The sequence below is a fragment of the Ruditapes philippinarum genome, unplaced genomic scaffold, assembly GCF_026571515.1.
Source record: "Ruditapes philippinarum isolate M1 unplaced genomic scaffold, ASM2657151v2 ctg1165_1_1_1_1, whole genome shotgun sequence".
NCBI classification, from domain to species: domain Eukaryota; kingdom Metazoa; phylum Mollusca; class Bivalvia; order Venerida; family Veneridae; genus Ruditapes; species Ruditapes philippinarum.
This window is the reverse complement of record NW_026866458.1, coordinates 110,504-138,059: the sequence shown is the minus strand read 5'-3', so window position 1 is coordinate 138,059 and position 27,556 is coordinate 110,504. Positions and strand designations below refer to the sequence as shown.

The 27,556-nt window shown below is 33.2% G+C and overlaps 1 protein-coding gene across 1 annotated transcript in view; it reads left to right on the top strand.

Moving 5' to 3' along the window:
• Positions 1 to 3,580: 3,580 nt before the first annotated feature.
• LOC132732560 (E3 ubiquitin-protein ligase rnf213-alpha-like) overlaps positions 3,581 to 27,556 on the top strand; it is a gene marked incomplete at its 5' end in the record, with an annotated part of 76,693 nt that continues 52,717 nt past the window's right edge. Inside the window, 11 exons of the mRNA XM_060719041.1 lie at positions 3,581 to 3,778; positions 3,974 to 4,113; positions 5,479 to 5,686; positions 7,242 to 7,360; positions 11,090 to 11,265; positions 13,320 to 13,473; positions 14,015 to 14,183; positions 14,401 to 14,563; positions 17,716 to 17,882; positions 18,234 to 18,458; positions 20,707 to 20,924. Coding sequence (XP_060575024.1) covers positions 3,581 to 3,778; positions 3,974 to 4,113; positions 5,479 to 5,686; positions 7,242 to 7,360; positions 11,090 to 11,265; positions 13,320 to 13,473; positions 14,015 to 14,183; positions 14,401 to 14,563; positions 17,716 to 17,882; positions 18,234 to 18,458; positions 20,707 to 20,924 — 1,937 coding nt within the window. The remainder of the gene's footprint in view (positions 3,779 to 3,973; positions 4,114 to 5,478; positions 5,687 to 7,241; positions 7,361 to 11,089; positions 11,266 to 13,319; positions 13,474 to 14,014; positions 14,184 to 14,400; positions 14,564 to 17,715; positions 17,883 to 18,233; positions 18,459 to 20,706; positions 20,925 to 27,556) is intronic.

Genomic DNA, 27,556 nt, shown 5'->3' with positions numbered 1-27,556 from the left:
ACTTGTAAATAACATTTACAAAATTTTTCCTTTGGGCTAAAAAAATTTCTTCAATTAAAGGTGAATTTATTTCTGATAGATCACAGTGTTTTTTTCTTTATATAAGTTATAACTACTACTCGAAAAAGGTACTAGCTGTTCCCAATGGTAAAAAGACATGAAAATTCCCAAATTCTAATGAGAAAATTCTCAAATTGACTGTTCAAAATTCCAGCAGGCCATGATATTTCTCTAAAATGATTATATTTATATTAATTACCACTCAATAGTTCTACCTGGACCCTGGAAGATGTTAACTGTCTTTATTCATTATGGCTAATCTTATTTGTAGCTGAAAAGATGCTTAATAAAATTTGAGTCAAAATAACGCATTTTTTCCCAATCAGTCTGGTACCGGCACCAATAACCAAAGCAGAGAGAAAAAACCTGCTGGATCTATCCGATATCTTGTCATGATGATAATATAATGGCCGAACATCATCGGTAATATTATTTTTAAAAAATATGTATGTTCATTCTGTGTGAAAATGTAATAAGACCTGCAAATTACTGACTTCATCATTGCATTTATCTATTATTGAACAAGGGTGCCATAGTCACAAAATACGCCCGTTTACGAAAAAGCTTTAGATGGAGATGGGGGCATTATGGATAAGTGTTATCTAGCAAGCAAGTTTTTATTCTTGGCACTGTGTTGTTAAATGAACCTTAAAACAAATCAATAGGGAAGATATGCACAGAATGTGTGACCTTGACCTTGGTCGCAGGGACCTGAATTTTATGCACGGCACTCAGCCTCACAATGATGAACATTTGTGCCAAATTATATTGAAATCCCTCTATGCATGTAGAAGTTTTGCTCCAGACAAGTGTTTTTCTATGAGCTCTAACTGTGACCTTCACCTTTGACCTAGAGACTTGGTTTATGTGCAGGGCACTACCTCTCATGGTGGTGAACAATTCTATAAAAGTAACATTAAAATTCCTCCATGCATGTAGAAAATATGCTCCGGACAACATCTGGATATTTAATCATCTCCAGTGACCTTGATCTTGCAAATATTAACCTAAATTAAATGTGTAACACCTGTAGTCATGATAGTTACCATTTGTGCTACAATCCATCAATAAATGATGACTAAATGGTCCCTATAACCATCTTCAAATTTTTATCTGAACTTTGACCTCTATGTGTAACCTTGACTTTGGTTGCAGGGATCTGAATTTTGCATGCGACACTCAGCCTCACAATGGTGAACATTTGTGCCAAGTTATATTGAAAACCCCCTATGAATGTAGAAGTTTTGCTCCGGACAAGCGTTTTTTCAATGAGCTCTAAGTGTGACCTTGACCTTTTGACCTGGAGACCTGGATCATGCATGGAGCAATACATATCATGGTGGTGAACATTTCCATAAAGTATTATAAAAATTCTTCCATACATGTAGGAGATATGCTCCAGACAAAATCTGGATATTTCACCATCTTTAGTGACCTTGACCTTGCATATATTGACCTAAAGTACATGTGTCACAGCCGTAGTCATTATAATGACCATTTGTGTTACAATCCCTCAATAAAATGATGATTAAATCGTCCCTATACTCATCTTCATATTTTTTATCTTTTTTTTTAAACGGGCGTATAAAAAGTACATGTAATTTAATAACTAAAAAATTCTGATTTAAGATTTTATTCTAGGGAAATACATTTCATTACAATTCTTAATCTTTGAATGAGCTGAACTGATATTTACTTGAAAATTAAAATATAATTAAATTTCTGTGAGAAAGTATTTACATTTGATAAGGTAATTACTGTATGATCTTTATGAACAAATACCAAGTCTACAGAACACCATAGTTATCACAGTAAGAATCTTGACCAATGAATGAAACATGTGTAAATAAATGTTACATTCTTTAGAACATACTCAAGTCCAAGAAAGAGGATTATTTCATGCCCTTTGATTAAATTCTATTTTTTAGAATTGAAAGTGAAAATAGATCAAGGGGAGTAATTGTGTAAGTCATTTATGAACAAAGTAATAACTTTGTTGTCTCCCTTTGATTAAATTCTATTTACAAAATCTGGATATTTCATCATCTTTAGTGACCTTGACCTTGTATATATTGACCTAAATTATATGTATCACAGCCATAGTCTTGATAATGACCATTTGTGTTACAATCCCTCAATAAATGATGACTAAATGGTCCATATACACATCTTCATATTTTTATCTGAACTTTGACCTCTATGTGTGACCTTGACCTTGGCCGCAAGGACCTGAATCTTGCACGCGACACTCCGCCTCACAATGGTGAACATTTGTGCCAAGTAATATTGAAATCCCTCTATACATGTGGAAGTTTTGCTCCGGACAAGCATTTTTCAATGAGCTCTAAGTGTGACCTTGACCTTTGACCTAGAGACCTGGTTCATGTGCGCGACACTGCTCCTCATAGTGGTGAACATTTATATGAAGTTTCATTAAAATCCCTCCATACATGTAGGAGATATGCTCCGGACAAAATTCTGGCACCCAGTACGGGCGCGTATGGTACCGTAACACACTTGCTAAATACAAAGAACATTTTATTTCACAAATAAACGGTTACCAAAAGAAACATTTCATCTTTTCATTTATTTATTTTAATAACCTAAAGGATGTTTAAAAGGATCATTCTAAGGTAGGACGAATCGTCTCTAATCTGAAGTGAACCATCAAAAAAGTGGGGCGAAACGTTCTTGGGCGAATCATCAGTCGGGCTAATCATTATCAATTCAGCATGTGTCAGGTTTTCAATAAACACATCGGTAATACGGAACATTATCAATTTGCATATGTAAATTATTCAATTAAAATTATCCGCTAAGCATTGCAAGTTGTAGCTTGTGATAGCCATTTAGTGATTCTCGCGAAAACCAGTGACATTCCAAATAAACACTCGTAAGCGTTTAGCGGTTATGTTTTTCTCAAAGAACAACACACAAACCGACATTTTACATTTTTCTGTGCACAAATATTTTCTTTACAAGTACTTACCAGCAAGAAACTGACGATCATACTCCGTTTTGTGAAATGAGCGTCTCCTTTCCGTCTTCAATTTTTGCCGATTTAACTCCCTTGTTTTACTCACATTTATCGTGTGTATAAATTACTTTGAACGAAATCATTATTGCTGTAATTATTGGCGTTGATTTCCTCAAGATATATCTAATACTAGTAAAAAACGCAAGTTTTCAATCGAATCGACGATTTACCGTCCGCCATTTTTAAGATGATTTAGGCCTACTGCCAAGTTAAGAAATTTCTTAACTTTAAGATAGGGTAGGCTGACTTATATTTAAGACAAAAATTGTCCATCTTAAGACAAAACTTAAGATAAAAAACAGTTGTGAATACCACTTAAGTAAATTGCGGATTCTTATCTTAAATCTAAGATAATTTCTCAAAATATAAGAAAAATCTTATATTTAAGACAAAAAATTAACTTAAGATCAGTTGTGAATACGGCCCCAGGCTCACTCTTTTGTAAATTTTTTTGTCGGTTATTACTGTTATCATTACTTACAGACATTTGAAGATGCAAAAGCCACTCTTTTGTTATGTACAACACCAGATGCAGTGTTCAGATTGAAAAAAAGTGATCTTCGCTTTGATGAGCAAAAAAGACTTACTAAATTGTATTTTCAAGATCAATCGCACGGGAGCTTCTTGGATTTCATAGAGAAAGAAATTGTGACGAATCAAACAAAACAACTATTTAGTCAGGTAAATGTTTTTAAATAAAGATATACTCTAGCTTATAGTTATACTCTTTGTATATATTTGATAGAAAGTGCACTTTGGATCAGTTATTGGTGAATTATTTCTTTCGATAGATAACGTAAACAATGTACAACGAAAATGATTGACAAGACAATGTGTTTCTTAGACTTATTATCACTTATTATCAAATATTGCTAGGTAACAACTCACTCAAAGCTACTGGGACATGTACATAAACAAGACATCAGTCAGGCAAGTGGAGTAGAAATGTCCCAAATACTTTTGATAGAATCCCTGTCTTCGTTTGATACAGAGCAACAATTTACTGGAAAAATGCAGTAAGATATTTATAACTGTAATTGATTTCCTTTCAATATTTTCAATTTAAAGCACAATTTTACATGTATGTCATTCACCATTACATGACCAATCATTGGGCATGTTTCATTATCTTTTTATGTCACCTGTCACAAAGTGACTGGGTAAGCATTTGTGGTCGCTTTTCGTCCGGCGTCCTTCCGTAGTCCGTCCGTCGTCCGTCCGTAAACTTTTACTTTAAACGACATTTCCTCATAAACCGCTAAGCTAATTTAATCCAAATTTCACAGGAATGTTCATTTGTGGTCACCTCTGAAAATTGTTCAAAGAATTTTATTCCATGCAGAACTCTGGTTTTTGCAATGGAAACCAAAAGAAAAAAATAGAGCTAGAGCTTAGATATTTGGCATGAAATATCTGCTAGTAAGTGTCTACCAAGTTTGTTGAAATAAAAGCCCTGGGGTGAAAATTGGCCCTGCTCCTGGGGTCATTGAATTTCCTTATAAGTATATAGTAAAGACTTAAAACATTTTCTTTTAAAAACCAAAATAGCTAGAGCTTAGTTATGAAGCACGAAACATCTTCTTGTTAGTGTCAACCATGTTTGTTCAAATGAAAGTCCCTTGATCAAAATTGGCCCCGCCCCAGGGGTCATTGATTTTCCCTATATGTCTATAGTAAAAAAAAATCTCTTTTTAAAAAGCCCATAGAGCTAGAACTTATATATATAGCATGAAACATCTTCGAATGGGTGTCTATCAAGATTCTTCAAATAAAAGCCCTTGGGACAAAAGTTGCCGGGGTTATTGAATTCCATGTACGTAGTAAATACTTGAATAAAATCTTCTTTTAAAAAACTCAAAGAGCTAGGGCTTAGATATTAAGCATGAAAAATCTTTTTAAAGGTGTCTACTAAGTTTGTTCAAATAAAGGCCCTGGGGACAAAATTGGCTCCGCCCCAGGGGGTCATTGATTTTTCTTATATGTACAAATCTTTTGAAACTGTTGTTTTCTCTAAACAATAGCAACCAGTAATGTTTTTACACATGTACTTTTGCAGATTCAAATTTGAACTTTGTAATATCAGTTTTAGATTCAATATCTGGTTTTGTTCATAGATTACAATATTATTTGTTCCTTGTCATGAAGAGTTTTATATTTAGGTGAGCGATTTCAGGGCTATCATGGCCCTATTGTTTCTTAAGTCTTTCATTTGTATTTCGAGTTTGAAACGGATTGAGAAAACTATCAATAACGTTAACACAGGCCAAATTGCACTCTTCTGTAACCAGAAATATATACTGTATTATCTAAAATGAAATGACTTGAGATCAACCTTGTTCCACATTTTTTGATATTACAAGCGTTTAAATGTTGATTTACAGACACTTTTTGAAAGCATGTAAGGAAAAGCCGACGCTTGTTATCATACAGTGCGAAAATGGACACTCTAATGCAAATCTCATTGCGTGTTCGAGATTCTGTGCTTTAGATGTATTTGAAAAACTAAGAGATGAACTTGAACAGGCTGTTCATATTATATTCATTGTACATTTGCCGAGAATTGCAGGTGGATGTTTTGCTGGTTTTCAGGTAGAATACTTTTCTTTGCATTCAAGTAAGATCATCTTTAGTGACAATTTTCGTCATGTTGGTTATCATTAACATTATATCATTTAAAAGTTGCTAACTTTAAAAATTGCAGCGTTATCAAAGCTTTTAAAAATAAGATGCGTTACATATCATGTCGCCGATCTATTTATCATGAAATGTATACCTAACTTTTTAAACGCCTGTTTGAAAAACGGGCCATATTTAAGTTTCCCCGCAGGCTGGCGGGATGGTGGCGTCCACAATTTTGTCTGGAGCATATCTCCTATACGCATTGAGGAATTTTAATGAAACTTTTAGTGATTGATAAGCCATGTCCTGTTCTGTTTGGATCCTCCTGGGCTCCTTGCCACGGGTTCTTGTTGCTTGGTCGTGTGGGGGTTGCGTTCATTTAACGCCGCCTTTTCTTGCTGATCTTGTTTATCATATTTCATAGAAATGTTCACTACGGGAGGCAGTGTCGCACATATAAACCAGGTCTCTAGGTCAAAGATCAAGGTCATTAAAATAAAAACGATTGTCCGGAGCAAAACTTCTACATGCATAGAGGGATTCCAATATAACTTACCACAAATGTTCATCATTGTAAGCCGGAGTGTGGCGGGCAAGATCTAGGTCCCTGCGACCAAGGCGAAGGTCACATATAGGGGTCAAAGCTCAGATAAAAATATAAAAATGTGTATTCGGACGATTTAGTCATCATTTATTTAGGGATTGAAAAACAAATGGTCATTATCATGACTACGGATGTGAAACATGTACTTTAGGTTAATCTATGCAAGGTAAAGGTCACTAAAGGTGATCAAATATAGAGATTTTGTCAAGAAAATATCTCATACACATGGAGGGATTATAATACTATAAAAAGCAGTGTCATGCGCATAAACCAGGTCCTAACGTCAAAGGTCAAGATCACATTTAGAGGTCATTGAAATACGCTTGTCCAGGTCAAAACTTCTACATGGATCGAGGGATTTCAATATTACTTGGCACAAATGTTCACAATTGTAAGGCGGAGTGTCACATGTAAAATTCAAGTGTCTATGGCCAAGGTCAAGGTCACACATAGGGGTTAAAGAGCAGATAAATTTGAAAATATGTATTCTGACCTTTTAGTCCACATTTATTGAGGGATAGAAACACAAATGGTCATTATCATGACTACCATTGTGAAGCTAAGTATTGTGCACATAATTCAGGTCACTGCTACCAAAGTCAAGGTCACATAGAGAGGTCAAAATTTGTGTACGGGACCATTTAGTCATAATTTATTGAGGGATTGAAACACAAATAATAACTATCACGACTTCAAGTGTGACACATGTAATTTAGGTTAATAAATGCGTGGTTAAAGTCACTACAGATGATAAAATATCCAGATATTGTCCGGATATTGCCCATAGCACATCTCCTATATGCATAACTATAATGCCTACATTTCTAACAAACACTTTTTTGACGGGCATATTTTGCGACAATGTTGCCCTTGTTTAATTTGATTTTACCATTATAAATCTAAACATTTTGTTTTTCAAAGTGTGGAATATGGAAATCTATACATATTGATGATCTCTATCCAGAAGATAGAAATCTTCCTGTTCTGTTTGAAATGCAAGGACGTTCGGTGGCACAGCTTTTTGAGGATGCAGTAAACGGGTTTGTTATGTTATCCATTACGCACATTTTTATGCTCCCCGAAAAAAATTCGGGGGAGCATATAGTCGCAGCCTTGTCCGTCCGTCCGTCTGTCCGTCCGTCCGGCTTTCCGTCCGTCCGTCCGTCCCCTTTTCTTGTCCGGGACATAACTTTGAAACAACAAGAGATATCAACATGAAACTTTGTAACTAATTTTTGAATTATTCCCCTTTGTTTATTTTTACACTTTGAACTTTGTCCGGGACATAACTCTAAAAGTATAAGAGGTATCAACATGAAACTTTGTAGGTAGATAGATCTCATTGGGTAGGTGTGCAGTGCACAAAAACCGTAACGCTGCCTTGCCTAATTTTTGAATAATCCCCCTTTGTTTATTTTACACTTTGAACTTTGTCCGGGACATAACTCTAAAAGTATAAGAGGTATCAACATGAAACTTTGTAGGTAGATATATCTCATTGAGTAGGTGTGCAGTGCACAAGAACCGTAACTCTGCCTTGTCTAATTTTTGAATTATCCCCCTTTGTTTATTTTACACTTTGAACTTTGTCCGGGACATTACTCTAAAAGTATAAGAGGTATCAACATGAAACTTTGTAGGTAGATAGATCTTATTGAGTAGGTGTGCAGTGCACAAGAACCGTAACTCTGTCTTGCCTAATTTTTTAAATATTCCCCTTTGTTTATTTTACACTTTGAACTTTGTCCGGGACATAACTGTAAAACTATAATAGGTATCAACATGAAACTTTGTAGGTAGATAGATCTCATTGAGTAGGTGTGCAGTACACAAAAACCGTAACCCTGCCGTGCCTAAGTTTTGAATTATCCCCCTTTGTTTATTTTTACACTTTGAACTTTGTCCGGGACATAACTCTAAATGTATAAGAGGTATCAACATGAAACTTTGTAGGTAGATAGATCTCATTGAGTACGTGTGCAGTGCACAAAAACCGTAACTCTGCCTTGCTTAATTTTTGAATTATCCCCCTTTGTTTATTTTACACTTTGAACTTTGTCCGGGACATAACTGTAAAACTATAAGTGGTATCAACATGAAATTTGGTAGGTAGAAATATTTCATAGAGTAGGTGTGCAGTGCACAAGAACCGTAACTCTGACTTGCCTAATTTTTGAATTATTCCACTTTGTTTTTTTTGACACTTTGAACTTTGTCCAAGACATAACTGTAAAACTATAAGAGGTATCAACATGAAACTTTGTAGGTAGATAGATCTCATTGAGTAGGTGTGCAGTGCACAAGAACCATTACTCTGTCTTGCCTAATTTTTTAAATATTCCCCTTTGTTTATTTTACACTTTGAACTTTGTCCGGGACATAACTGTAAAACTATAATAGGTATCAACATGAAACTTTGTAGGTAGATAGATCTCATTGAGTAGGTGTGCAGTACACAAGAACCGTAACCCTGCCGTGCCTAAGTTTTGAATTATCCCCCTTTGTTTATTTTTACACTTTGAACTTTGTCCGGGACATAACTCTAAATGTATAAGAGGTATCAACATGAAACTTTGTAGGTAGATAGATCTCATTGAGTACGTGTGCAGTGCACAAAAACCGTAACTCTGCCTTGCTTAATTTTTGAATTATCCCCCTTTGTTTATTTTACACTTTGAACTTTGTCCGGGACATAACCCTTAAAACTATAAGTGGTATCAACATGAAATTTTGTAGGTAGAAATATTTCATAGAGTAGGTGTGCAGTGCACAAGAACCGTAACTCTGACTTGCCTAATTTTTGAATTATTCCACTTTGTTTTTTTTGACACTTTGAACTTTGTCCAAGACATAACTGTAAAACTATAAGAGGTATCAACATGAAACTTTGTAGGTAGATAGATCTCATTGAGTAGGTGTGCAGTGCACAAGAACCATTACTCTGCCTTGCCAAATTTTTTAATTATCCCCCTTTGTTTATTTTCACACTTTGAACTTTGTCCGGGACATAACTCTAAAAGTATAAGAGGTTCAACATGAAACTTTGTAGGTAGATAGATCTCATTAAGTAGGTTTGCAGTGCACAAGAACTGTAACACTGTCTTGCCTACTTTTGGAGTTATTGCCCTTTGTTCATATTGACACTTTGAACTTTGTCCGGGACATTACTCTAAAATTTTAAGAGATATCTGAACATGAAACTTTGTAGATAGATAGGTCTCATTGGATGGAAGTGGAGTGCTTAAGAATCATTACTCTGCCTTGCCTTATTTTGAATTAATTGCTCTTTGTTTATTTTAACTTTTTGACTTTTGTCCGAGACATAACTTTAAAACTATTAGAGATATCAACTTGAAACTTTGTAGGTAGCTAGATATAATTGGATAGAACTGCAATGCTTAAAGAACCTAAACAAAGCCTGGTCTAATTTTGGAGTTATTGCCCTTTGTTCATTTTAACACTTTAAATATTACCAGGGACATAACTCTGATATCATCAGGAAACTTTATAGATAGATAGATCTCATTGAATAGAAGTGCAGTGCAAAAAAAGCATAACTCTGCCTTGCCTAATTTTGGAGTTTTTGCCCTTTGTTCATTTTTTTATACTTTCCTGTGTCCAGGACCTTCTCGGGGAGCATCACCCGGTTCAACCGGTTCTTGTTTATAAGGTGATCGGTGAATCTAACATTGTTCTGGCATTTAAATTCCATGTAAGGATACTTAAATGTAAATAGTGTATTTATTTATGTGATGTAAACATTAAAAACGAAATAACACCATGGGACCTCTAGATGCTCTTTTAAAATGTCCTGATTCCGTAGAGAGCATGAACATGTGATGAAACGCATTCAATATCAGTTCTAGTTTTATATGAAGTATATCTTGTAAACTATGATTTAGACATGTCAGATACTTGAACTTATAAAATATCTGACTTATGATTGTTATACCTCAAAATATATAAATTAAGATGATTGCCCTTTTACGTAGAATATTAGTTACTTTAGCTTTTTTACTTTGTGTGAAGTAAGTAAAAGAAAAGTTACGAAGTAATATCTCAAGTCGGGTCTAAGCTAAAAGCATAAAACAAAACAATGAGCGTCTGACTTCATCACCCCCCCCCCCCCCCCCAGTTTCGGGCTAATGATATCTTTTTATCGTTATGAATATAGATTAATATTGAAGAAAATTCTGAATCTCTATATAGCCTCGTTGGAACCGGAAACATTTTATGTAGCTCAGTATGAAGAGTACCTGAAACTAGTGTGAGATTTTCTAGCAAATAGCTGGCTTTTCTGTTAAATCTATTGTTTGACTTGAGAGTAGTTTTCTTGACTGCGTTATTGTGCATACAACATTATTAATATGAGTAGATTTGATTTTTGTTTACATAAAGATCAACATAGGGTTTGTGTGGAAATAGGTTACATTGATGCAGCCGTATAATGACTCCATAATATTTGGAGTTTCAGATAGTTTTATACAGACGTACTTTTCGAGAGTTCAATACAATATTACCAAGTTAACAAACAAAATATGTTATAATTAATGTTTGATATGTTGCGAACTAATAACATTTTTATGACATTATATGTTTGACAAAATTAAAGTAGTCCATATATAATAACAAAATGTGATCGCATTTTCTTATGTGCATGTGTGAAATTGTGTGTACATTTTCTCGCTTTATAACCTTTATTATATACCTATAAGTACTTATAGTCCCATATTTTTTAAATCTTAGCTTCTTACATTTTTAAACAATAGGGACACTCCTAAAGAAGAAGAAAATTTTGAAAGTGTCAGTTTAGCAAGAATAGAAGGTCTTGTATGTAAGTGTGTACAAGCGGCACTGGCTAACGTAAAGGATATAGCAGAAAATAAGAAGAGGGAGCAGGTTAGAGTGAAGATCGTTATGGAGCTTATATTCTCAGCCAATACAAGTACGAAAAATACACATTTATTAATTTATCTCAATATACTGTGAGAAACGCTGACATCATCTAACACAATTTAAATTTAACTCAGCATACATTGTTGGAATATCGATGGTTGAAGTATACGTATACAGTTAACAATTAATTGTTGAATAATTCTTTAGCTGAGGTATTATTACCGTTTATGCGAAATATGTTGTGACAATTAATATCAATTAATTATCAAGCATAAAATTAATGTATAAACGTCGGCACTTTTCAATAATCGGCACTTTAAACTAAGTGTAATTGTATGCGCATATTTAACCATTTTCATTTTTATGAACAAACCCGCGTCATTAGATTATTCTTTAGCTTAGGTATTATTACCGTTTATGCAAAATATGTTGCAACAATTAATAGCAATTAATTATCAAGCATAAAATTAATGTATAATCGTCGGCACTTTTCAATTATCGGCACTTTAAACTAAGTGTAATTGTATGCGCAAATTTTACCATATTCATTGTTATGAACAAACCCGCGTCATTTCCGTTTGTTTTGCTACAGGAACATTTTAATAAATCGTTTCCCTTCCGAGCCTAACTTGTTCCGTTAAAGTCAGAAGTGTTCCAACTTTAATAAATATTTGAGAATTGTTATTAAATCTGACAAAATGTCATCATTTATCGGATCTTATTTTGAAAAAGAGTAGTAATGGTTGTACATGTTTTTGCAACATGCAGCGACTAAGGTATTTTTGTACACCAATAATCTAGCTAATGGAAAAGACGGTGGTTTTCTTCAAAAGCCCGCTTGTACCAGAAATAAGTTATGAAGGGCACCTGAGATCTTCCTTCACCAGTATAGCTGGAAAGTCGTCGCATGACCTTCATAGTGTCAGTCCACCAAACAAACAGATTCGGTTAAAACTAATACTTTCTCATTCGTTTAATGCTTTTATTTAATTTCATAAGTTGTTAAATCCGGTGTCAGGTACACTTTTGCCTCCGTCGTCTAATTATTCGTCGTTCAAAAAAAAAATTTCTTAGTTCCTAATGAGCAAACAAACCACACTAACAAATTATATGGTAAACTTCGCTTAAGCTTTGTGTTAAATCGGATATCCTCTGACAAGGGGTGTGAGGTCATAATGAAGGTAAATCATGTCCTTCATACTGATGAACGAAATGTCATGTAAAAACTACGGCTGAAAGGCATTTAATGTTTGATGATAATGTTCTCTTCACCCATAGGTTTTGCTCCGGGATCTCATTCACAGCTAAAATAATTTCGGAACGAAGAATTCCTTCCGATTTCCATTATGAAAAGTCAGATATTTGTTTCCCCTTCAATGATTCGCAGCATGTCATATTAATAAATGAGAACGGGAACAAATTTTAAGCCTCAGCCACTGGAAAGGCAGTATAAAAGACAACAAAATACAAAGTGGGTTATGTATGTATTTTTGCTATACATGAATTCGAAAGCTATAAATAGATGACCTTAACATTGCGTAAGTCCAAAAATCAGGTCATTCGTGTCGCGCTGTGTTAGTAAATGACGAGCCGATGAACCTGATTGTATTTCTGACATTTTTTACCGTGAATATTTAAATCGACTCTGATTTCTTCAATTTTGTTTGACAGCGATCGGTTTTATGGTGGTTTGAGTGGAATGTTGATTTGCCGAATACTGTAACATTTTACCAACAGAAACTGTTGTCTGCTGGTTTATCATGAGGTGTTATGGGTTTATTTATAGGAATATCTATAAACATATTGCCCAATTGATTATTAGTCTAGCTTTTACATCATAAATAAATAATATCATTTATTTTAAATTTTTGCAGATCTAATGTTTCATAAGAAACAATACATATTGGAAACTTTAAACGCTTTGTCCAACTTATATATGATTGTGCATTATCTTTATTTAAGTTTCAATGTGCCGTTAATCGAAGAGTGTCGATAATAGTTTCCGATGAAAACAACAAAATGGTTTTTCTCAGCAAAAGACAAAATATGGCTTTTTATGTTGGCATTGTGATTAAACTATAAATTTGCTTATGTACACTTCAGAAGAAACCGTTTCATTTTTGTATGGAGTTTGCCGTGTTATTTCGATGTTATTGTCTGAAAAAGAAAGAAGTACAGAATCTTTTATTGACCCTAAAGACTGGATGGCTAAGGAGGCAACATCGACGGACAAAATAAACGAAGCTGGAACGTTCAGGTAAAACAACACTTCAACATAATGAAAATAAGTTCATCGGGGCAAAGCTGACTCCAAATGAACCATTTAGACACCCAATTCCAGTTTGAAGTCTAACCTTTCCTTAAACAATATCCCCTCCGAAGCCACCGGTGTACTGTTATCAAACAAAAAATGAACATTTTCAGATATTTTGTCTGACTTTGCAAAACTGTTGTTAACAAGACCACAATAGGGAAAAGTATTAACACCAAGTGGTTGTTTAAGTGCTATTACAAGGGACATTTTCTGAAACTTTTAGTTTTTTTTGTTTTTTTGTTTGTTTGTTTGTTTGTTTGTTTGTTTGTTTGTTTGGAATAACAAGAGTTTATCCTAACATTGCCGAAAATAAACTAACAAAGATTAAGAAGTAACTTTATATTGTAAACCAATATAGTTTTTATTCTAGTGACACACAAGCCATCTATTTCATTTTAAGTCCATTTTGCGATATATATTTAACTTGTCGACTTTAGTTCAGAATATGCTCTTAAAGTTATATAATGTATTGATTTATTGCAAGGCGCTCGTGTCTGAAGATCTTAGAAGGGAAAATTTCGCCGATTCTTGCTGGAGTTATAGCTTTCCTTGACACCAATCAAAATTTAGACATCCTTTCTACTGAGGCCTCAAAATGGAAAACGGATTTATGGCAAAACATTTTATGTACACCAAATGCTTTGGAATTCAGTGTAAGCTTTAATAATATTGTTTCCTGACAAAAATATGTTTAAAGCTTTATGCGTAGCTTCCCACTTCATGTAACAAAAAGGAGATTGTAAACTTTTTTGCAGATCTATATAGAATAAAAATATAATGTTAACTAGAAACAGTTTATGGAAAAAAACAGCATATGTAAGAATAGCAATAATTATTTTTGTATAAAGATGTTGAACGTTATTTCTATAGTATTCAGAGTTGCAGTCTCCGACTCGGACTAGTGTACTTCGAGAGGCGTTAGTTCTTTATACTGGTATTGGCAAAAACGTGTTTGAATCACAGATGCCGTTTTCTTGGCTCTACATCTCAAAAATATCTGATATATACATTGAAACAAATAAAAGAACTGACGGTATGTGAAATCATTTCATATCGACGATATTCGCCTTTTGGCATTAATATGATTCAGAATTTGAATATGTTACTATGTAACTATGCAGTTTTAAAACAATTGGCCAAATATTGTTCAAAATGTGTTTATGTCATTGTATGTTATCATACACGAATTACATTTGTTCATGATGTCTTGCATCTGAACATATACTATTTTTATACTCAAAATTAAAACACTTGTCCTTTAAAGCTTTTTAAGACAAAATAGAGCTCATGCTACAGTCTTGGTGACGTTGCGTTGTTGTTGCCGTTGTCGTCCGAAAACATTAACGTTGGCCATAATTGTTTTGTTCCTCAATGGATTGCATATATACGTATTTGGATACAGCAAATCTTTAGGCAATACTTTATAGTTGACTAGACTGAACTTGATCTTCACTTTTAAATGACCTTGACCTTCTCGGAAAATTGTTTGAATTTTCCTTGGTTTTAGCTACAAAAGGCTATAACTTTGTTATTTATGAAAAAATTGTCTTAATATTTAAACATATCAATCCTTTGACATGTTTGAAGAAGACATTTAACAGCCAATTTTATTAGGACCTAACTCACCAATGACCTTGACATTGCTATAATTGGCTATAGCTTTGTGATTTATGAATGGATTTTCTTCATACTAGAGCACAACTACCCTAAGGACAATGTCTTAAAAAGTAAAGTTGACCTTGTCTCATAGATAACCTTGACATTACAGGTCAAAATATTGTACTTTGATAGGTTTTTTCTATAATTGTCTATCACCTGTGAAGAAATAAATGTATTCTTGTCATACTTGTGCACAACAATCTTTGGGACAAGACACCAAAAATGGTTCAATTGAACTTGACCTTTACCATATTTTTACCTCGAGCTTTAAGGTCAAATTATTTAAATTTGCTAAAATCAGCCCTAATTTTACTTTATTTATTTAGCTTAAATTATCGTCTCATTGTTGTTTCCTTACAAATGTTATTCGTACTTGCATGTGACAAATATGACATATTGATATTTTTTTTTTCACCTTGACGTTTTTCTTATTTGACATTATTCGTTAATTGATATTGGCCGTCAAGGTCATATTATTGAAAATTGCTTGAATTGACATGACTTTATTATCTCTTTCTGGTTTTAATTCATTCTTGGACAAAAGAGCACTTATGACAAAACATATATGTTGAATTATTTTGAAAAGTCCTTGACCTTTAAATGACTTTGACCGTCAAAGTCAAATTAATGAAAGTTACTTAAATTGTCTTTACTTTGTTATCGATTTGTGAAATTGATTTATTCTTGGACAAAGAAGCACTTATGACAAAACCGACATGTTGAACTTTTCTTATATGACCTTGACTCTCAAGGTCAAGTTATTGAAATCTGCACAAAGTGATATATCTTTGTTATTTATTTATGAATTGTATTTTATTTAAGAGTGGACAAAAGAGCACTTATTACTTAACTGACAAGATCACAAATGTGACATTGACCTTTAAATGACCTTTACAGTCATGGTCAAATATGAAATTTTGATTTTATTTGTTAAAAGAAAATTATCTTTTGTAGGAATGCTCTCTACTATAATATTCTTCCTCTGATATGTTTGACTTTGATCATATGTTTGACTTTGATCATATGAAAAAGTGCGCGTGGCCCCGCTAGGCTGAGACCATTCTTAATGCTTGTTTTGGATATAGAAATAGTCTTCGTCCGTCCGTCCTTCCGTCCGACATTTTTCTCCAGAACATATCTCAAAAAGTATTTGAGGTATCAACCTGAAACACCATAGCTCGATACATCTCAGTGCAGTGCATAATAATGATAACTCTACTCTGCATAATGTGTTAGTTATTGCCCTTTGTGTGTTTGAGATGTCAACATAAAACGTCATAGGTGGATAGATCTTATTGAGGAGGAATGATGTGGGCAAGAATGATAACTCTTCCCTATATAATTTTAGAGTTATTGCCCTTTGTTCTTTTTCATACTATTTTGTCCGGAGCTTATCTCAAAAAGTATTTGAGGTATCAGCCTGAAACTTCATAGGTGGATAGATCTTATTGAGTAAAAGTGCACAAGAATAATAACTCTACCATGCATAATTTTTTAGTTATTGCCATTTGTTATTTTTCAAAATAAATTTTTGTCCGGAGCTTATCTCAAAAAGTATTTGAGGTATCAACTTGAAACTTCATAGGTGGATAGATCTCATTGATGAGGAGTGCAATGCACAAGAATGATAACTCTTCCCTGCATATTTTTTGAGTTATCGCCCTTTGTTATTTTTCAAAATTAATTTTTGTCCAGAGCATAACTTAAAAAGCCTTTGAGATATCAACATGAAAGTTCATGGGTGGATGGATCTTACTAAGGAGGTGTGCAATTTACAAGAATGATAACTCTACCTTTCAAATTCTTGAGTAATTGCCCTTTGTTAGTTTTCATGCTTAATTTTTCACCTGAGTTGAGCATAACTCAAAAAATGTTTGAGATGTCAACATGAAACGTCATAGGTTGATAGATCTTATTAAGGAGGAATGCTGTGCGCAAGAATGATAACTCTTCCATATATAATTTTTGAGTTATTGCTCTTTGTTCTTTATCATATTATTTTGTTCGGAGCTTATTTTAAAAGGTGTTAGAGGTATCAACTTGAAACTTCATAGGTGGATAGATCTCATTGAAGAGGAGTGCAGCGCACAAATATGATAACCTACCCTGCATAATTTTTCAGCTTTTGCCCTTTGTAATTTTTTTTGCTTTATTTTTGTCCAGAGCATAACTTAAAAGCCTTTGAGATACCAACTTGAAACTTTATAGGTGGATAGATCTCAATAAGGAGGAGTGCAGCACACAAGAATGATAACCTACCCTGCATTATATTTCAGTAATTGTCCTTTTGTTATTTTCAACCATCAGTATTCACATAGGTTTCAAATCTGTAATCACTTCAGCCATCTGTTTTCATTACCAAAAGACCTCTTACAAATATTAATTATGCTCTGCTACATATACATTCTGACAATGAGCAAACACATTCGGCGGGGGATGGCCATGTTGACATGGCTCTTGTTAAACTTTATTTTCTTCACATTAACCTCCGCACATGTTAAATATAAATTTTAATATGTTTCACAGATACTGATACGGTTTATCAAGGCTTGGTAGGACTTTTGAAAGAAATGCCCTTATGCAGTTTGTTGTATGATATTGATAATGAAAACTCTGTATTAGAGGGAATAAGAGATTACATCAACGACTTCGTCTGTTCAGTATATCACAATGGATCAAAAAACGAACACAGTGTGAGAAAAAATAGAATTACAATTCATTTTGAGACAATGTAATCAATTGGTTTGAATGTTCCTATTTGTCAATTTAAGTTAGTTAATTTCTTAGTTCACTTAATTCAAAGTTATAAAATGAGCAAGTTTTTTTAGGAGATTGACCCTATCTTTTTGATCAGTAAAATTTCTATCTTCATCCATTTTCTCTTCAGGTTGTAGTCGCATTCCCGCAATTAATATTATGAACCTTATGTAATATTTTAATATGTTTTGAACAGACTTTTTCTTTTTCACATGGTAACATTTTATGAATAAATATATCATTTATAGTTGACAAATGCATATGCATTTATATAAATATAATTCTAGGTCCTGTGTAAAGCTTTGGAAGGACAGGCATTTAAACTCTACAGAAAATATGGGGAGTTCACGCTTTTAAATGCTGTTGTGTGTGTCCATGTTGTTTACAATGAAATGACTCAAGGACTGTCATATTTCCGTCTCATCAACAGCATATGGAGTGACTGCAGCAGTCGGATATTGGAGTTAAAAGTCAACGACCCAAAACACAGTATACTGAAGGACAATGATATTGTAAGAATTTTATACTACATAATAACTTTAGTTATGTAAGAAACAGTTAAAATGATTGAATGTATTTTCCTACCGAGTATAAATAAAATCACAGACAGCTTCTACCGACAAAGGATTTTCTAGTCCCATGATCTAGAATTTGTTATATTTAATAAGTCGTAATTGATTATCTCGAATACAACTTATATTTTATTTATCCAAAATAATGTGTTCATAACATTATATCATTTTTTTCTTAGTTCAAAGTATCCTACATTAAAATATAACCATTTTTATTACTTTTCCTCATGAACACACTCAATCAAACCAAGTCTGAAATTTTCATGTATTTTTGTTATCATTAATGCTTCCAATTAAGGGATGGCCTTTTGTCCAGATATTCAATAACTTTGACTTGACGTGGGAAGATGGGATATGTGACGTTGATATAGTCAAAAGTTCTATTCTTTGACTGTCATATTTTTGCTTAATTGCCGACATTTTTTCTCAGATTGTGTTGATTGTTTGGATTAATTATGTTGTGTATGAGCCCTTTTTATGAGGCACATTGTTGCATTTTGGGTTCGTCAAGCAGGTAGCGTTTGTAAAAATAATGATTTTTATGATTGTTGTATATTATTTTTCAAGGAAAATCTGTATATTTCTAGAATTTGAATTTCAATCATTTTATTGCATTAAACAATTTACAATACTTACAGAACATACAAATATATTTTGCGAAACAAAGATATCGTTACAATTGTTAAATTAACGGCTTTAGTGATTGAAATTTGGTTTGCATGGTTATGCCTTTGATCATCAATTTAAAAAAGCATGCCTCCAGATTCCTGCTAATTTTCATGAAAATTTTGAACATGTATTGAAAAGTAAAATATTATGTTACTGACAAAGAAAATAATATGCACATTGCAAACGGCACTTGCAACCCATGTAAATTACCAAAAAGATGTCAAAATATGCAAAATAAGCCGTTACTGTGTTAGTAATGCAGAAGAAATATGGTGAAAATTAATGAAAAATTGGCCATTTATCGCATATAACGTTTAGATTATTACTTTTATCTTCAGTCTTTTGACTTTTCATAAAACCCCAATACATTTTTCTCAAGTTTGACTTTTTAAATATTTTGACTCTCATGGAGGCATGCAGCTTTAACAAACAAGCATTTAATCGGAAACTTGACTGTTCAGACTTCTGTAATGTGATTAAGAGATAGAACCTTGATTGGTGAATTAGTAGAAACGACCTTTAGACTCAAATTTAAGTTGCAAAAAATAAAGGTGTAAAACGTTAAGTATGTTTTCTATTGTTGGCAAAACGTCATAAGCGGTAAACATATTGTTCCAAAACAATCAGCGTGCAATTTGTTTCCTTTATCATTGCATAAAACGTTTTACTGTGAATTGTTTACCTACTACATATTACAGATTGACAGAAGGGAGCATGTTTATCATGCTTAACATTTCTTGTTCTTCTAATGAGCAGAGGTGGTATCATACAAAATCATCTTGTTATTAATATAATAAAACTACTTTTACAACATGTGTTTTTAGTAAAGAACAATGAGAAAGTTAAACTTGAGCATGCACTATATGCAAATTTTATACAACAACGCAATGACGAAATATCCCTCGCGAAAATATAAATTAATATTTCCATATCCACTTTGCAAAGAAATTTGAAGCTTTTTTCATGACCTGCTTGTAGTTGTCGGCATTGATTAAACGTTTTGGTTAAGTTTTACTTCAATGCTGACAAGGATATAACATAAAAACGTTCCAATATTTCTTCCGGTGCACCAATTTTCAGGTCAAAAGGCCCCTATGGTCAAGGCCACAAGTACCAGTAACAACTTGCTTGCAACATCAGCAAAATGAATTATCATAGGAACTTTATTCAAACTTTATATGGAGATACATATTAATCAGTTCTACCTGCCGTACCTATTGTCAGAAATCAAGATTAATAGGAACTGTTATTACAACACATAAAACTGATTATTCATTCAAAGTGTATTGTCCTATGAGCTTCGAATTTTTCATGTAGATGTACTCCATCCTTTTATTTTCAGACCAAAGATCAAATAAAGTTAATTTATGTAGAAACATTTCAGTTTAATATCATGCACTTGAAAATGCAGCACGCTGCTCTTCTAACCGTTGTTGTCAATTTACAAGTTATAATTTATTGAAATTATATTCTTATATTAAGAAATGATCTCGAACCTTTAATGTCATTAATCAATTAGACGATGGCGGCTGCATATTTGCTTTGTGAGCATACAAGTCCTGATAAACTGGACGACACATCAAGCCGAGCCAAATCAAAGGTAGACGATTACACAAAGAGGACAGAATGGCTAGGAAAAGTGCAATATAACCGACCAGTCTTGGAAAAGACGCTCTACTTTCTTGAACAACAAGCTCAGTCTTCAGATTTTCCGTCCGATGATATTAAACACATCAGGTAATGATATTTTAAAGTGTCAACATCGACATTTACGGCTATATGTGCAACAAATAAAATGTTCAAAATATAAGATACTTTGAAACGTTTTGTGTTGGTGCCTAGATTGTCTACAATTATGCAATGGCGGCTTAATTTATCTAAACAAACGCAATATGACAATTTCTTACAAATAGTGTTCTCAAATTTGATATTTGAAAATACTGATAATTGTTATCAGTCTCTTTTTTAAAGTAAAGTATAGATCTTTTGGGTACACACATAGAAGATTTTAAACGTTTAAAACACTACACACTTCAGGCTGGTGAGCATTGTATCAATGTATAGTGTCAATAACAAAACTGCAATTTTGTTTAAGGAAAGACCAAATTAACTTGACCTGTAATATTGAAAGCAGCTTTCAAAACATATTTTATGCATTTGTATTATAATTCAACATATTCTTTAGGACTTTCTGAAATTTCAATAATTTCTTATATCAAAGTACTCAAGGATGAGCATAGTATATCTTAAAATGTGTACGATCACTCTTGAGTAAATACAAACAACACATATTGTTCAAACGCTGCACTTTTTTCGTTTTTTTTATTTGATCAATTTAAACCGATAATGGGTTCACTGAAATCATTTTTATACGCCCGTTTGAAAAACGGGACGTATTATGGAACGCCCCTGGCGGGCGGGCGGGCGGGCGGCGTCCAATTTTGTCCGGAGCATATCTCCTACATGTATGGAGGGATTTTAATGAAACTTCATAGAAATGTTCACCACTATGAGGAGCAGTGTCGCGCACATGAACCAGGTCTCTAGGTCAAAGGTCAAGGTCACACTTAGAGCTCATTGAAAAAATGCTTGTCCGGAGCAAAACATCCACATGTATAGAGGGATTTCAATATTACTTGGCACAAATGTTCACCATTGTGAGGCGGAGTGTCGCGTGCAAGATTCAGGTCCTTGCGGCCAGGGTCAAGGTCACACATAGAGGTCAAAGTTCAGATAAAAATATGAAGATGTGTATATGGACCATTTAGTCATCATTTATTGAGGGATTGTAACACAAATGGTCATTATCAAGACTATGGCTGTGATACATATAATTTAGGTCAATATATACAAGGTCAAGGTCACTAAAGATGATGAAATATCCAGATTTTGTAAATAGAATTTAATCAAAGGGCGACAACAAAGTTATTACTTTGTTCATAAATGACTTACACAATTACTCCCCTTGATCTACTTTCACTTTCAATTCTAAAAATAGAATTTAATCAAAGGGCATAAAATAATCCTCTTTCTTGGACTTGAGTATGTTCTAAAGAATGTAACATTTATTGTGTCGCCTTGAAAAGGTGACATATAGGGGTTACTTTTGTCGGCGGTGTCGGCGGCGGCGGCGGCGTCTGTGTCGGCATCGTTGTCGTTGTCGGCGTCGGCGTCCACTAAAGCTTGTCCGGGGCATAACTCAGTCACTATAAGTCTGATTGACTTCAAACTTGGTATGCATGCTTCTTTCAATAACCCGAAGTGCAGTGCACAAGGACCGGAACTCTGCAGTTCTTATTTTTTGAGTTATTGCCCTTTGTTAATTTTCATACTTTAATTTTGTCCGGGCCATTTCTCTTCAACTAAAAAAGCTATATACTTGAAACTTCATAGGATGATAGATCTCATTAAGAAGAAATGCAGTGCACAAGAACCAGTACTCTGCACTTCCTAATTTTTGAGTTATTGCCCTTTGTTTATTTTCATTTTTTAATTTTTCCCGGGCCATTTCTCCTTAAGTATAAAAGCTATGGACTTGAAACTTCATAGGATGATAGATCTCATTATTAAGAAGTGCAGTGCACAAGAATCGGTACTTTGCATTTCTTAATTTTTGAGTTATGGCCCTTTGTTAATTTTCATACTTAATTTTTGTCCAGGCCATTTCTCCGAAAATATAAAAGTTATGGACTTGAAACTTCATAGGATGATAGATCTCATTAAAAAAAGTACAGTGCATAAAAACTGATACTCTGCATTTCTTATTTTTTAGTAATTGCCCTTTGTTGATTTTCTTACTTTATTTTTGTCCTGGTAATTTCTCCTCAAGTATGAAAGCTATGGACTTGAAACATCATAGAATGATAGATCTTATTGATAAGAAGTGCAGTGTACAGAAATGCTGCTCTGCACGTATTATCTTTTTAGTTATTGCCCTTTGTTATTTTTCATATTTCATTTTTGTCCTGGCCATTTCCCCTAAACTACATTGTTCACAAGGCGACACATCCGACTCGCGGAGTTCTAGTTTACACATGTTTCATTCATTGGTCAAGATTCTTAATTGTGATAACTATGGTGTTCTGTAGACTTGGTATTTGTTCATAAAGATCATACAGTAATTACATTATCAAATGTAAATACTTTCTCATAGAAATTTAATTATATTTTAATTTTCAAGTAAATATCAGTTCAGCTCATTCAAAGATTAAGAATTGTAATGAAATGTATTTCCCTAGAATAAAATCTTAAATCAGAATTTTTTAGTTATTAAATTACAATTACATGTACTTTTTATACGCCCGTTTGAAAAACGGGAAGTATTATGGGAACAGCCCTGGCGGTCGGTCGGGCGGGCGGGCGGCGTCCAATTTTGTCCGGAGCATATCTCCTACATGTATGGAGGGATTTTCATGAAACTTCATAGAAATGTTCACCACTATGAGGAACAGTGTCGCGCACATGAACCAGGTCTCTAGGTCAAAGGTCAAGGTCACACTTGGAGCTCATTGAAAAATGCTTGTCCGGAGCAAAACTTCCACATGTATAGAGGGATTTCAATATTACTTGGCACAAATGTTCACCATTGTGAGGCGGAGTGTCGCGCGCAAGATTCAGGTCCTTGCGGCCAAGGTCAAGGTCACACATAGAGGTCAAAGTTTAGATAAAAATATGAAGATGTGTATAGGGACGATTTAATCATCATTTATTGAGGGATTGTAACACAAATGGTCATTATCATGACTACGGCTGTGACACATGTACTTTAGGTCAAAATATGCAAGTATTGCATTTGTGGTGATTTCAATTTAGTGCAAAATCCTGATTTAGATTATTATAACTATAAGAATATAAATAATAAAAATGCAAGATCAACTCTTTTGAAACACATGGAAGAAAAAAGTCTAACTGATCCTTTTAGGGAATTTCAACCTGATTTAAAGCGATATACTTGGCGAAAGGCAAACCCAATGCAACAAGCTAGACTCGATTTCTTTATTTTATCTTCTTTTATGTTACCATACTGTGAAAATGTTTTTATCAAACCTAGTTTTCAGTCTGATCATTCAATTATTATAATGCAATTAAAATTTAATGATTTCAAGCATGGTAAAGGGCTCTGGAAACACAACAATTCTCTACTTAGAGATATTCAATATGTTAATGAAATAAATAAAAAAATTGAAGACGTTAAAAAGCAATATGCCATACCTGTTTATAATTTCGAAACAATTGAAAGTGTTCCAAACGAGGATATACAATTTGTAATAAACGATCAGTTATTTTTAGAAACTTTATTAATGGAAATAAGAGGTAAATCCATATCCTACGGTTCTTATAAGAAAAAGGCAAGTAATGAAAGGGAAATACAGATAAAAAAAGATATTGAAATACTAGAAAATTCTGAAACTATTCAAAATAATGAAAAACTCGAACAGCTGCGTAACGAATTAAATATCATACAAGACAATAAGTTTCAAGGTTACATTTTGAGATCAAAAGTGGACTGGGTAATTGATGGAGAGAAACCAAGTAAATTGTTTAGTAATCTTGAAAAAAGCAATTATGTTAATAAATGTATCACAAAAATCATGAAAAACGATGGTACTTTAATTACAAAACAAGAAGAAATCTTAAACGAAACTGCATTTTTTTATGAATCATTATATACGTGTACCTCACATGGCTTAGAGGATAATATGTTTTTAAACTTTGTTAAAGATATAAACATTCCAACATTATCAAATACAGAGTCAAAATCCCTCGAGGGTAAAATCAGACTAGAAGAAGCATCAATCGTTTTAAAGAATATGAAAAATAATAAAAGTCCAGGCTCATCTGGATTTTCAGCAGAATTTTATAAATGTTTTTGGAACAGAATTGGCGTATTTGTTTGCAGGGCTCTAAACCATGCTTTTATATCCGGAAACTTATCTGTAACACAAACACAGGGTATAATAACGTGTATCCTAAAGGTGATAAGCCAAAACAATTTTTAAAAAATTGGCGACCGATAACACTGCTTAATACAATTTATAAAATTGGTTCTGGATGCATAGCGAATAGAATAAAAATATTTTTAGACAAACTTATTAACACTGACCAAACAGGATTTATAAAGGGCAGATTTATAGGAGAAAATGTAAGACTAATTTATGATATAATGCAATATACAGAGGAGAATAACATTTCTGGGCTTTTACTCCTTATCGATTTCGAAAAGGCTTTTGATTCTTTGTCTTGGGTTTTTGTAGATGAAACGTTGTCACTTTTTAATTTTGGAGAAGACATCAAAAGATGGTTTAACATTTTCTATAAAGATGGGATTTCAGCAATATGTCAAAATGGATTTTTATCAAAGTTCTTTAGCATTCAGCGTGGGTGCCGGCAAGGTGATCCGTTAAGTTGTTATATTTTTATTTTATGTGCTGAAATACTTTCGCAGAAAATTAGGTCAAATAATAATATTAAAGGAATTAAAATGAATTTGGTAGAACATAAGCTATCTCAATTCGCAGATGATACTTCAATTATTCTAGATGGTTCGGCCTCTTCTTTAAATGAAACCTTAGACACATTGTCCACTTTTACTTTTATTTCTGGTTTGAAAGTTAATTTTGACAAAACAAAAGTCGTCTGGATTGGTAAAGAAAAATTTAGTGCAAATAGTATAAAAACAAAATGGAAATTATCTTGGAATCAGCAAAATTTTGACATGCTTGGCTTTAAGTTTCAAGTAGATTTGTCAAAATATAGTCTAAGAGTTAAACTACAAATCTAAAAATGCAAAAGCAGAAAATATTTTTAAAATGTGGAAGAGAAGAATAATTACACCAATTGGAAGAATAATTGTCATTAAAACTCTTGTACTGTCACTCTTTAATCACTTGTTTGTTTCTTTGCCTAATCCTCCAAAATCTTATATTCAACAAATAGAAACTTTATTCTTTGATTTTATATGGCAAGGTCCGTGCAAAGTTAAAAAAGACGTTTTGATAAAAAATAAAAAAGATGGAGGTCTCGACATGATAGATTTAAATGCATTTATATCAGCATTAAAAACTACTTGATAAGACGAATCATTACGAGCAACGGAAAATGGCTAGATATTGTTTCTAATCTAATAGATTTAGATAAATTATTAAATTGTGGCTCTCATTACCCAGAAACCATAGCGAAATCCTGTAAAAACTTATTTTGGAAAGATACTTTAAATGCTTTTGTTCAATTATGTAAAAAAAATATCCCATGTTCCGATAAAGTGTTGGAATATCCATTATTTTATAACCCAGATATATTGATTGGTAAAAAAAGTATATTTTTAAAGTCATGGTTTAATGCTGGTGTCCAGTGTATAGGTGACTTGTTTAACATGAATGGGGATTTATATGAGATCCATGAATTCAATAAAATTTTATAATTTGAGTGCTAATTTTTTGCATTTTCAAGGCATATGTAACGCAGTAGTTAAATATCTTAAAAGTGTTGGTTATTCTATTAGTAGTTTACAATATGTTTCAAGACCTTATATTCCACCAATGCTCTCTCAGATATTAAAAAATGAAAAGGGTTCACAACCTATGCATAATATATTAAAATCAAATAACAGTACAGCTGTTTGTAAACTTAAATGGGAACAAAAACTTAATACTAATTTTGAAGATAAAGAATGGAATACATTTTTTTCACTTATTTTTGAAACCACTAAAAACACGAATTTACAATGGTTTCAATACAGAATTGTACACAGAATACTTGGCACAAACGAACTTTTGTATAAGATACAATACAAAGATAATCCAAACTGCAGTTTTTGCAACAAATTTTCTGAAAGCTTGGAACACCTTTTTTGGGACTGTGAAGTTGTTTTTGATATGATTCATGGTCTTTTTGAAAATACTCATTTACATTTGACAAGAATAGAATTTCTTTTAGGAATACAAAATGTTGATAATGAAACTAATCTTTTTGCTTTTATTTGTCAAGAAGTATATATATTTTTGTAAAATGAATTTTAAAAGACCGACTATATAGAGGCTGCTAAGCATTATATTAAGTACCAATACCAAATTGAGAGAGAAACACAAAAAAATATTAACAAAGTAGATATTTTTGACAAAAAGTGGGACAGTTTGAAATATATTTTCATTTCTTCATACCAAGATTACAGTAGGGTGAACGTTTCGGTTGTCAAAAATAGCGTTTTTCGTGCGTCCGTTTTTCGTGTAACGTGCGTGCGTATAGCGTGCAACGTGCGTTTGCTGAAACGCTTTCTCAAGCGTGCATCGTTTTCAAGCGTTTAACGTTTTTTCGTTTTCCGTGTATCGTTTTTCGTTTATCGTGCGTCTGAAAGCGTGCGTTTCTTATTT